Source organism: Boleophthalmus pectinirostris, unplaced genomic scaffold (genome assembly GCF_026225935.1).
Source record: "Boleophthalmus pectinirostris isolate CB_2022bp ecotype Guang Dong unplaced genomic scaffold, ASM2622593v1 HiC_scaffold_16, whole genome shotgun sequence".
Lineage (NCBI taxonomy): Eukaryota > Metazoa > Chordata > Actinopteri > Gobiiformes > Gobiidae > Boleophthalmus > Boleophthalmus pectinirostris.
Window position 1 is genome coordinate 11,435,248 of NW_026571095.1, and position 13,579 is coordinate 11,448,826.

The window sequence follows — 13,579 nt, forward strand, 5'->3', positions numbered from 1 at the left end:
CATACCCGTATGCTGCTCTACCTGTAGAATGTCTGTGCTGGTATTTCATTAGGATTTGTTAAAAGACATTAATGAAGGTCACCAGTAATTCTCTGGAATAAGAAAGCATCGGTCAGGGAGCGATGAAGAGATATGAGAAAATAAATGGAAAGTGTCAGATGGTGAGAGGGAGGAGGAGATGTGCGGAGAGATAGCACAAGGAGCAGGAGGGGGATCGATCATGAGAGAAATTGAGAGAGGAGAGGGTGGTGGGAGGATGTCAGAGAAGAAGGCAATCTATATTAGACCCAAAACAGTTCCTCTGGCTTTAAGCGCTACGAGCTGACACATGCATAACCTTACAACCCTAAAGAGGCCTGCATCCTGCTACATCCATTTAAAACCACCACTGCACATGTGGATGGCACGGGAGGACACATCAAATAATTTTACCTCTATCTCACTGAAATGATATTATAAATCTGATTATACATTTTCATTATGACTCAGCGGCAGACTATTTCGAAGAGCCATTAGCTGTCAGGCAGGGACAGGGATGTACAGCAGGAAGAGAAAGCCAAGTTTCTCATTTCAGAAACTTCAGAAACTTTTTGGCAAATTAAGCTACACTGGGGTAACAAATCATTTATATCATTTTTTATTAGGGATGCACCAATGCAGCTTTTCCTGTTGCGATACCGATGTTAATATTAGGGCAGAGACTGTGTTAAAATAGACTAATAATTCATAAATTCTTATTTTCAAACATGGATAAAAAATTATCTAAATTTGTTTTTTAACTGCTGTTTATCTTATAAAGTATCTACAGCACAACTTTGTAGTTAGGTCAACATTTTCCAGTAAATCGTCTTAACCACTCCAATTTACAGACCAAAATAGGCTGAATCGATATATTGGAACTGATATCCGCTCGATCAACAAATTTTATCATTCTTTCAAAGTTGGTTTTCATTCTTGATTGAATTATTCTATTTAGCGGTGCGTCATTCAGTGATTAATCTCTTAAAGGGGCTATACCTGATTTCTTAACCCATTACACTTATATTGTAAAACTGCCGTGTGCTATTTGCATCTGCATACAAAGCTTTTCATTCTCATTTTGTTAACCAGGAATTAGCTGTCAGCATGCAAGTTGTTGTTAGGATGATAGTGATAGCCAAACTCTGGTCTGGTCTCAAACTTGTTTAACAACTTGGATTGCTAGGAATGCATTGGATCACCAATAGTTTAAAATAACTAGTTCAGATTTTTTTTTTAAGTGAAGACAACATTGCTATAACTAGCCTTTACTAGTATTTTTAGCCTTCATTGCAAACCTTTTCAGTTAAAAAGATTCAATGATACACTATCCATCCACTATAATATTATAAATTTTTTAAAAAAAAATGTGCAGACTTTCCTTGTCTATTTGTCAGTGATAATATTAGGGATGTAACAATAACCAAAATATTGTGATATCGTATCGTCAAAGTTCTTTCAATAATATCGTGGGCCATCATAGTATATCGAATTACAAGTCTCTTTGAGTTATAGTGCAGCAATAGCTAAAAAGACAGAGGGAACTACAAAGACCATGATCCTTTGCTCCATTTCAGTGCAGACTACAAGAAGAAATAACAGTTCTAAACACTTTTAAGTCTTAGTTCTTTGAGATTAAGTCTTGTCAAGGCATTTTAAGAGGAAAAAGTAGCAAATTAACAGTTTTGTTAACCTCCACAAAATATTGTAATAAATCAATAATAATAATAAATCATATAGTGAGATTTGTATCGTGAAAATGTCGTACCGAGAGATTTGGATAATGTTACATCGCTAATTGTGAGCCTCCCCACCATATCGTGACCTTTCCCACGATATCACAATAAATATCATACTGTGAGGTTCATACCATGACGATATCGTATTGTGAGATTTGGATATGGTTACACCCCATAGATAATAGTTCTGATTAGCTGGATCAGAAGTTGATCCACTCAAAAAAAGGCACACATGGGAATAACTCAAGGCACACTAGCCTGGTTGAAAATCAGGAGTATTAGAGTTATAGTTATATAGTTAAATTCTAAATCTGACAGCAAATACACAAAAAAGTATTGTATGTTATAGTTTGGAGCTTATATTTAATGCCAAAATAAAGGGACAAACTAATTAAATTCAGTAATGCTTTTGAGGAGGTTTTCACAATGAAGCCAAGCAGCTGAATATGTGGAGCTGACTCCAGAAACAGAGTTGACGAGACGCTGTCAAGACGCGAGTGAAGGCTCAGTGCTTAATAGCTGCAGCGGAGAGAGAGGGAAAACGTTGGAGCAACATTAAGCCTTTAAACCCCAGCCAGTCCTTTAAGTCATCATCACGTCAGCAGCACCGCCTCATCGAGAAAGGCCTGAGGTAAGACTCAAGAAATACAGTGGACACTCAAGACACCAGAGCGAGAGAAAAATGAACAGGAATAGCAGTTTGATGGTGGCTGTGAAAAGGCTAAAATGCATGTATGAATGTAACTTCAAGGGCCCATGTTACGCTGTTTTCTGAGCTATGTAATAATAGTATTTCCTCATCAAAAACAGACCTGGAGTTGTGTTTTTGATTAATTGTTTGATTCAGGTTCGATTCTCACGTGTCCCTCCATGCGCACTGTGTCGTCACTTTGGGACAGGCAGAAAAAGACAAAGCCTGGGGTCCTTTCTTAGATACAGAAAATAAACAGCTCTGTAGATTCTCACTGCTGTATATTCTAACAGAGGCATGTTTTATCTTCCAGTCACTTTTTATTTCACATTGATAGACTCAGAACTGACATAAATATGAAAGTTTAAATACTCCAAAACCGCTCTTCGGCTTTGCGCATGTCGATCAAATACGCGACTTCACACACGACTCGCGCTACCTCTGTCTTTGGAGCAGAGACTTTAACCCATCAAAATAAATAAATGCAGAAACAAAAAGATTTGATGGTGATGTTTATGTCTAACAGCTTTTCAATAGGAGATCACAAACCACATACTCCTCATCATTAAGCCACATATTTATTCATAGTGGCCACTTAAGTTTAATTATAAGAATGGGTGACCTATTTTTTATTTAACTTAGAGAGTTATTTATTTATTTTTATTATAAGTAATTTATCTCACATATCTACGGTACACTAAATGTTATTGTTCACACTAAACAAAGTTCTGAACATTAGTAACAATTACTATTTTGTAATTGTTAATAGAATGTTTTGTGTTTCAAGATAATAAGTAATGTTAACTGATCAAAATCGAACACAATCGAAAATCGAAAGCCAAATCAAATCATGACTTCACTAGTCATGTGGTAATGTAGGAAGTGCTCCACTTTGTTTTTAAACTCCATATACCTTACTAGAATCATTTGGATGATTTCAGCTCTGGAATTGCCAATCTACTGAACTAAAGGTAAAAGGAGCTTCTAACTACAACTACATGACATCACAAGGTGGAACAAGGTGGACCAGAGCATTATGAGCTTTGAAGATGTAAAAAGATTAATAATATAGGGTTACTCAAACATATGTGAAAGAAACAAAACACAACTCCAGGTATGTTTTTGAGAAGGTAACAACATTATAACATGGCTTATACCTCACAACAGTCAATTTTGCATAATATAGGACCTTTAAAAAACTAAATAAATATAAAATATAACCGTCTAACAATATATTAACATAACATTTCTGGTGTGTGTTCTGCCATCTGTCTGTCTCAATAGAGATATTACTTTGCCAGTAACATTCCACAGTGTGAGATTAATCTCCATGTACACAAGCAGGTGAAGCCACCAGGCCAGGTTACATGTTAGATCTGTGGAGAGGTGACCCCGTTCACACACAGTATAAGTTTAATGCCATTTCAAAACCATCTTGATTTTCCATGCTTTTCCACTAGAACCAACCAGATGCTGAAATTAAATCACAAATTGAAGAATATATTCTTGTTAACAAAGCTACTAAGAAAATATCAGTTGCCAAAACAACTTCTTTGGCAGAATGAAAAAGGGTTGAACATTTTCACAGAATTAGACACACAACAAATTAGCACAAAGCACGAGATGGCAAATGTCATAAGGAAGTAACAAGGGTTAAGAGTAATAGACGGAAGTGGGATAGATAAACAAAGCATTTATAACACTAGTCAGGGTGTTTAATTTGTTTTTGCTTTTTGTTCCTGCTACTGTTAAAATCTATTTCAATTTTTTCCACCTTACTGGAAACTCAAAGCTCTAACCAACCTGGGAATCACCTGAAAATGGGTGCAGCATGCTGAAACTGATATTGATCTAGACTCAGCTTTCAAAGGAAGCAATAACCCGGTTGAGCTGAAAGAAATTAATACCTGGATGAGCCAGTCAATCAGTCCAGTTACAAGAAAAAAAATTAAGATTATCATGGTACAGTAATGAGAAAATTAAAGCCGCACTATGTCATTTTTCTGGTTGGGGGTCTGCCAGCACCACCGTATACACCTTGTACATATGTTACTACTTTGGCATTGTCTCATATTCAGTAAAGTATTGGTGCTGAAAAAGACAGAAAAAAGCAGGGATGCCTCTCCACAGATCTGCTTTAACGGAATATAATTTTCATTTGAGATGGAACCTGTGTGGACGACTGAGGGATTACTCAGACATCTCTTGACTATATAGCAATTTAACCCTTACTTAGCCCTTTCGAATGCTAATCAGGAGTGAGTAAGTGCACCCAAGACTGGACAGGAGTGTTTGTAAAGCCGAGAAGGCAATGGCTGTGAATTATTTAGTGTTCTGTTTTGGTTTGGTTAAGAATTGTGAGTCCAGGGCCTCCAGGGAAACTCTTTGCCAGTCAGTGTTAAGGTTCACTGTGCCACTTCCTCCTTTTACAAGTCCACACACACACGCTCAAGCCTGTAGGCCTGTCATGATAATTACTATAGCAACTTATCATTCAATAAATGACAGAAAGAACAATCATTTTAGTGTTTAAAGGGGTCATATTACACAATTTTCAGACCTATGTTATAATGCTCTTTCCTGGAGATGTGTTTGTTTCATTCACATGTTTAACACACAAACCCTGCAAATTTAGGTTGTGTTCTTCTCTCAAACAGAAAACACTCTGGTCCACGTTGTGATGTCATGTGGTAATCCAAGAAGCACTCTGCTGCATTTTTAAACTCCATACACCTATTTCATTCCTGGAATTTCCAGTCTCTATAGAAGTAAAGGTAAAAAGGGAGATGTTAACTTGAAAATGACCACTTAATGACATTACAATGTAGACAGACTAATAATAAAGCAATACTCAAATGTGTAAATGAAACAAAACACAACTCCGGGTATGTTTTGATGAGTTAACAACATTCTAACATGGCTTAATGCTCACAAGAGTCCATTTTGCATAATAGGATAATAATAATAATAATATTTATCATGCATCTTATTGGAGCTGTATGGAGCTCAGTAGTGTGTTTTTTTGGACTTTTAGCAACAACCGCTTTACCACATAGCTGGTTAACCTCAGTCATGTCTTTAAACTCTTAATATTTGAATTTTTCAAAAAGTCTATGGCAAAATAAATAGAAAACTTCTGAAACTGTGGCGGATTTCGAGTGGGTGGGACTGTTGAGCTTCACTGAGTTGAATAATTGCTTAGAACTTGCTTATATACATTGTATTTTTTCTACTATTTATTAATTGCAGCTCATGTACAGTGTGCTCTTTCAGAAAAGGGTTTATAGATTTTATAATTATGTCTTTATAACATCAGTGGAATAAAATATTCTTCAATAAGAAACTACATATTGTACTTCAAACACTGGTATTGGGGCAGGCCTACAAGCAGACTGCGCAGTCCTATCCAAGCAAGGACAACTTCATTACTGAGAATCTCTTATCCTGCAGAGCAAAAGCACCATTATGCCACTGACCTGCTGCAACCTTCACTTTTACCTGGACAGGCAATTAAATCATCAAGTCTACCTGTTGTTAATCCCCCTTTACAGCTCAATTTGAGAGTTTGTCATCAGCAGAAAGCACACACACAAACACACAAACACACACACACGCACACGCACACACGCACACACAAACACACGCACACGCACACACGCACACACGCACACACACACACTGGAGTTATAATGATGGAGCCTGCATGTTTTGATTCTTTTCCTGCTTGTCCCAGGCTAATAACGCTGGGTAGGCATTACAAGAGGCTCCTGTGTGGGCAGACAGGATCGCTCGTCAGCCTGCCAAAGTGGACAGCAGCGGCACTTTGATCCAAGCCGTGTGTATTTTTTGCGTGTGCGTGTCCTGGTTGGTCTCTTTCATCTGGACTGTGCATGACCTGACCCCTTCAAACTCGCACAATCTGCTGAGATGCACCATGGCCACTCCTCCACTCAACAGCCTCTTCCCAACATCTTCCTGTTCATCTAATCAGTGTGGAGTGCTTTGTATGTTCCTCACGTGATGCTATTAAGTTTTCCAGTGGGCCGTAAAATGTGTTATCTAGGTTAGCATGTTGTGTTCAAATGGCCTGTGGTTGCAGAGGCCCACAGCAATAAAAGAGTGATGGGCTTGGTTATCAAATGCTGGCACAAGCAGGGCAAGCACAAATCGCACTGTATGACTGGGATCTACAGTAGTGGATAGGCAACTGCACACAGAATCCAGCAGAGCTCAGCTGAGATGTCTGTCAGACACTCAAACTCTACAGGAACAATCCCCCTGGTGCACCACACCCCCTCCACTGCTCCATTTCCTCTCCACAACATGCCTGACATTCTGGAGGAGCCAGCGTACATTCCACACATGCCTTCATCATGTAAGGCTGAGGCGGAAGAGCTGCATGTCTCTGTGCTCCAAGCTACACTTTTCTTCACACTTTTAACACAAGCATGAAACTGCTCTTATTGTCCTGTGTTACTATAGGCTAGACTGGCTTACTAGACCGAGGCCTGTGTCTGTGGATCTGCTGGGAGTTTGCTCAGGTGACCAGTTAAGCCTATTCACATGGGACTTTGGAGGCGTTGCCCTTAAAGTGGCGCCACACACTTCAGGCAACACTTGTTGCTCACAAAAACGTATTTTGTATTTCTAAATAACTTCAATATGTATATGTTCCCTCTGGGAACAGGAAGGAGAGGAGCCTGTCTTCCATACTTAGACCCAATAAGCAGCAGCTTCTACAGTTCATACTGACACCTCCTTTCTGACTCCCACCTCCCACTCCCCTTAGCAGGGACAGCAGCAGTAGTGGAGGAATCATCTGTGAAGAAAGGGGTCTTCCTATCCTTAGAGAAGCATGTTAACCCAGCTTGGCAGGCACTTAGTTAGTGTGACAGTAGCAGAGCGTGATGCCAACAGCACAGGCGCTGTGCAGCATCTCAATGACCATAAGTGAGTGAGTCCTCTGAGGGCTCCCACCCCTCTCTCCATCCAACCACAAAGGCATTCAGCCTTTTCATTAGGATGAGAATAGGGCAAAAGCCGGAAAGGGCCCCATGTCTGTGCACCATAACTTGTGCTGATGGCTTTGTGGTAATGTCATGAGTGTCCAGGGGACCACATTGTGTTGGTACGGTCAAACAAAAACAATTAATTCTAGTGGAAATAAACAGAATAATAAACCATGCTTGGTATTTTAAGGACTGTACCTTCATACTGTACAAGTCTCAACCTGACAAAGCACCTTTGAATGACCTCTCTCCGAAGTTAAACCTGAACATGAAGCAGCTTAGGCCACACAACACACAAGGTCAGACAAACCTTAAGATGACATCAAACTATTAGGTACATTTTCCTTGGTATTTTAGGCACACAAATAACACGTTAGTCAAGGCAATAACATAGCATGCCTCTGCATGACAGCATCTTTCACTTTCTGTTACAGGTAAATAACTTGTGCCAAAGACACTGCCTGACTATAACAGGCCTGAATGCTGCTGACTATAAAGCCTGCATACTGTATACACTAGATGTAAAGTAAAAGCAGCTTACCTGCATAGAAACGCAACAAAGAGCCAATTTCTGTGTTTAGCCCTTCTTCTTGTACTCTCCAGGGATCCTTAAATCCAAGCTTAAACAGGAAGTCATTCTGGATCTGCAGAGGCCTCTCCTCTGGTCTCAGCCTCCTGACAGCTTCTCCATGCAGCTGGACATATAGTGTAGGGCTGGAATCACTGGGATCTCCACTTTGGTCTGCTGTCAGCTCACATTTTCCAGCCCCTTGAGTGCAGTCAAGCTCTTGGATGTCAGGTGTAGTACCTGTGGAACAGGCTGTTGACAGGGAGCCTGCACTGCTGCTGGGTGGCAGACTGCCCAGACTATGTGGGCTGTGTCTGCTATCTGCTCCCATATTGTTAGTCATGTCATTTAAATGCTCTATGTTGCACTGCTTGTAGTTGGCAGAAACACCATTGGAGTGGTGTTGGGAACTGGACTCCATGCTTGTGCTTGTTGCAGGGCATTCCAGCTCCAGCTCATCTGAGGAGCTGCCATACAGATCAGAGGACGGGCTGAGTATGGACGCCTCTGTGCCCAGGATCATGTCATCACTGAGGGAGTCTCTGTGCTCGCTGAGATGTGCTCCCGAGCTCAGATCGTCAAATGCACTGCTCTCCACATCTGAGCCAGAGTTCAGCCCATAACTGTCAGCTCCGTTCCTGTGCTCCGAGTCCTCGTCATTTGGAGTATCTATGTTAGAATTTAGATCTGACAAAGAGCACGTAATATTGTCCTGTGATTCTGACTCTGGGCTGAAAAGTTTCTCGTCTACGTCCTGTTGCTTTTGCCGCTCATTTGCATTCTCCATTAGCAGCAGTCTCAACCTGTCACTCGGGTGCCCCCTTAGTTCAGCAGATTCAAGAGGGGGAAGGGGATTGCACTTTAAACTTGACTCATCACTCAGTTTACATTGATTCTCGTCATATTCACTTTTCACGCTGCAGTTACCATTTTGGTCAGTTTTGGGATTATCTTTACAAAAAATGCGCATGACTGAAGTGGACTTACTGCAGAGTTTACTCAAACGAAGCGCCACCTCGCCGGCAGTAGTGTCCATAGTGCAAAGGACCGGCCTGGGATATGATGGTGTAAGTCTGTCATGGACGTGTATAGCGCCTCTATGAAGATCCGCACGCACCCACTCGCGATCCATGGGTTGGAGCTGCATGTTTTGCCGGTGTTTGAGCAGACTCTTTCTGTCCAGACTGCGAGTGTGCAGAGATGCGGAGGACAGGGCCGAGCTCATCTTGGTGGCGGTGACAGCTGAGAGGTTCCTCTTTAGGCGCCTCCGTCTCAACAGGAGGGAGCTGGAGTTGCTGGATGCGCCCCGGCCATTCGACGCCACAGTCCGGTTTGACGCACTAGAGCCCGCGGTAGAAGTGTTGTGCGGAAGACTACCCGTGTTCTTGGCATCTACGTGAGAGGGTGCTAAATGTCCAACGCCGTCGTCCGCTGGAGTCCCCCGGGCGACAGACAGTCCACTGGGCTTCTTCATTAACTTGCCCGCACCTCCATCTAACGCGCCATCCTCAGCAGCCTGTGCACTTTCCATCTGTGCCAATGAAAAGTCACCCTCTCGAAGTGAAAACGGTGGCTGCCTACCTCGGTTACCTAAAGGTTCTACATTTAAACGCCGTAATACGTGCCCACCGTGCTAAATGTCCGCCAAATGGGCGGTGTAGTTGAGTTATCTTACTAGTAGTCATTCACTTCGTGCTTCTTTTTCCCAGTCCGTATCGTCTCCGCTGCTCCTAGAAACATTTTACCTATTAAAATGGCTAGGAAGAGGTTGGGCACGCAGGGACAGATCAGGGCGGTGACTGAGCGTCCCATTTGGACCAAAATACAGTGCTGGAATATGAAATGAACGTCGGCCGACCTCCTACGCAAATAGAGACTGATATATATTCATGAGGAGGACACAAGATGGGGCAGCTAACAACAACGCAGGGGATTGTGGGAAGTATAGTACTCTTCTATAAGACTGCTGGGGCCGCTGTTGGTTCAGGAAATACAAGCCCCAGAATGCGCCTCGCTGGACCAGTCAAATGAGGCGGTGCACAGACGCGAGGAATAAACATTAGTGAAAACTATTCCGACTTAAGGTGCTAAATATTGTCTAAACAGCGCTGGTTAACTACCAGAGCTCCTCGAAGTGATACTGTCATATTTATTTGCTTTACGCACATTAATTGTTAGTCATCAACTGTTGAACACCACTACACTCTTCTAACTTTTTAATTATTTTATCATTCATAAATGTGTGGTTGCATTATAATTTGCGTTACTGTGCAGAATATCCAGTCTCTTTAGACTTTTTAGTCTGGCAATAGGCAATGCGCACCATCTCATCAGGACGCCATTTCACAAGGCCGAATATATCTGCACGCTCTGCGTAAATTCAATTTATTTGTTCTCAGCTCCATCTAGTGGTCAAAACACAGAGAACCCTGCCGAATCAAACCAAATCATTACGAGAACACAGTACAGACGAGCTATATTACTTTCATTCACAGTTAAACTCAAGATTAAAGCTGTTTTAACGACTGATTCCGAGATAGACCTATTTATGTGAAATCCATTCCTTCCTTTGATCAGTATAATTTTCAAATAATCCTACAGAACATCTATTCTGTAAAGTTCTTAATATGGGAAAAAGAAGATACAATGGTCAAATGAGAATGCTTCTGGATGGGAGCTAAAACCGTGGTTTTAACTGATCATGGTTAAAACCATCTCTACATAAAATCATTCCTGTTTATATAGTGCTTTTTCAAAGGCTCAAAGTCGCTTCTACAATTTTGCTCATTATTCATTCATTCCATTCCTGGTGGTAGTAAGTACTATTGTAGCAACAGCATTGGGACAGATTGATGGAAGACAGGCTGTCAATCTGCACCATCAGCCTGTCCGACTACCACCAATTCTCTCACACACACAAACAATTGTACAATGCAATGTGGATGAAGTCTCTTGCCTAAGGACAAAACAACAGTTTTGCCACTCCCAGTACTAACCAGGCCCAGCCCTGCTTAGCTTCTGAGATCTGATGAGATCAAGCTTTGACAGGGAGGTTGGCCATAACGTAGGCTTGTTTCCACTTGACTAGAGAAAAGAAGTGACCCACATAACACAAATGCAATCAGAAATGATTTTATTGTCATGGTGCATCTTTACATGTGTACTGAAAATGGAAAAAAGAAACATTTTTTCAGTCGAGTTTTTCCATGACTGTGTGAAAGGAAACAGATTATTGCTGAACTCTGATTCCAGCAGATGGGTAACCTCATGCTCTGGTGGTACAGTGCTCTTATAGCTGAAAAGGGAGAACTGCAGTATCGTTTACATTCATACACCCCTATTGTACTTCACTGTATTGGTCTAAAATACGATGTGTGATTCAAATCACACAAAAGCTGGTTCTTAAGAAAAAGAAAATCCTCATAAAATAGTTTTCCTAAATCAGATGACACTTCAACAAGTTAATCTTCAAAATGCAGAAATCTTCTGTAATTTGAAAATGCATTGTATTTAGGTCATCTGTGTATTCCTATAAATAACCGACTTAACATTATTACAAAACAGCTCTTTGACCACTTTTCTTAAAATGAGACATTAAAGACAATAAAAATACTAAAACGTTGTGCATACAGAAAGCAAATGGGTTATGAATACTCCTGTTGGACCTTTAAACAAGTGGTCAGAAAATTACTGTACAGTGTACACACAGGTCCTGACTGAAAAGATGTGGCTATTGTACAGCCACAATGCTAACAGTGCAAAGAATGTAACCATTAGACGATTTTGGATCCACATAGTTCAAAACAGTTAATACTCTTTTAAACTGCTCATATTCCATTTTAAATTCTGCCGCACTCACAATAAAAAGGCAGTCATTCTCATTAAAGCATTCTTAAAAAGGAAAACCCTGAAGTGAGACATAGTGTAGAAAGACAGTCAACATGGTGGTGGTGGTGATGGGGACGGGGCAACCTGCAATGTAACCTTCTCATCTACACACTAGGAATATTGCTTGCTCAAAAGCTTATGTGAGTATAAAAGAAAAGTATCGTACAATGCACATGGTTTGTTTTACAGTGCAGTGAGCCCGCTCTCACAATTCATCTCAAAAATCATGAATCCAAAAAGAGATGGGGCTTGTGAAGGGAAAACATTTAAAACCTTTGTGTTTCAAGTGCCTATATGAAAAAGAAAACATAAAAAGACATTTATAAAACAAAATTATTATTCTTGCATTAGCTGGTGTCAAGACTAGATCTACCAGCTGCACATTTAACTTCTTGAGCGTTTGTCACTATACACAAAATTTACATAAAGAGAGAATGAGATAGTGCCCAAACTCTCAAATTCACAGTTAGGAATTAAAGATGTCGAAATGTCTTGTTCATTGCACATATGTGGGAAGAGATATCAGCGAGTAATGGCACATAGGGAACTACAGAGGGCGCTAAAGCCTAATAAAAGCACTGAAAAATATTGCACATGATTTCAATGTTTTGGACCCGCCTTCCATTCGTTCTATTGAGTCCTTTATCTAAGTCTTTTTTCAAAGTCCCAGCAGGTGCAAGAAAGAATAATCTCATGAAAAAAATCCACTCTCCATTTTGGATATGAATGGAACTAAAGTGACAGCATAACAAAGAAGAGATTTAAAAAGTCCTGGGGAGTCCGTTGACAGTCTATCCCCACATAACTGGGTCCATAGACATTTGGATTAAGTTGAGAATTTTCCAACCAAGTAACATGGCGTGAAGGACTGGCTGGAGTCTCTATGTGCTACTACAGTGGATGACTTGGTGGTGATGGTGTGGGGGTCTTGAAAAGGCATTTGAGAACGCATGGCCTTTTTGTAGAAACGGGCACCATTTTACTGTCCAGCACTTGAGGTCGTCAGTGAAGGAGAGTGCCCACCCGGCACCACTCCTGACAGTGGTGGTCTACTATGGTCTGTGAAACCTGCACAAAGTAAAAAACAAGAAACAAAGATTTATTTTCAGATTATTTACAGTGCATGACACACAGAGATAGTGAATTCAATAAGGCTTATAGTGCTTTTATAGATATTCCTGGCTGCTATATGCAGTGACATCTCGATGGAGACAAGCAGGTGACAGAATTCCTTCCAGAAAAGTTACATAGTGCACTGAAATTGAGCAACAGTTACTAAAAAGAACAATCTTAAAGGTACAGTATGGAGGAAACACATCACCTGCATGATTCCATGCAAATAGAAAGTTAAATCCATATATTGGAACATTCTCCATGGAGATAGACACATTTTGTGGCATACTGTGGAAGATTATAGCCAAAGGAACAACATTACCATGGAAACAAGCAGGAGGAGGCCCTCCTCCAGGCTAAATAAGAGTCAGGTTTGTGGAGGTTCAAGTTTACTCAGAGTAAGGACACATGCTCTATGCTTTTCAGTGCAATAAACAAAACCAAAAAGAACTTATTTTAGTGTACTTTTTGGGTGCTAAAAAGTTACATACTGTGGCTTTAAATAAGTGAAAGATTAGTTTTGGTTTGTGTGTGCGTGTGTGTGTGTGCGTGT

General features: G+C 40.7%; 2 protein-coding genes across 4 annotated transcripts in view; both read right to left on the reverse strand.

Annotated features, from left to right (window-relative positions):
• The window catches only part of phlpp1 (PH domain and leucine rich repeat protein phosphatase 1), an 89,927-nt gene extending 80,027 nt beyond the window's left edge, over positions 1-9,900 (reverse strand). The window contains exon 1 of the mRNA XM_020921702.2: positions 7,999-9,900. Coding sequence (XP_020777361.2) covers positions 7,999-9,556 — 1,558 coding nt within the window. The 5' untranslated portion in view covers positions 9,557-9,900. The remainder of the gene's footprint in view (positions 1-7,998) is intronic.
• A 1,241-nt stretch (positions 9,901-11,141) lies between these two features.
• The window catches only part of LOC110158886 (phosphatase and actin regulator 1-like), a 39,922-nt gene continuing 37,484 nt past the window's right edge, over positions 11,142-13,579 (reverse strand). For all 3 annotated transcript variants that reach the window (XM_055151706.1, XM_055151705.1, XM_020923435.2), the window contains exon 12: positions 11,142-12,981. In XM_055151706.1, coding sequence (XP_055007681.1) covers positions 12,966-12,981 — 16 coding nt within the window. In that variant the 3' untranslated portion in view covers positions 11,142-12,965. The remainder of the gene's footprint in view (positions 12,982-13,579) is intronic.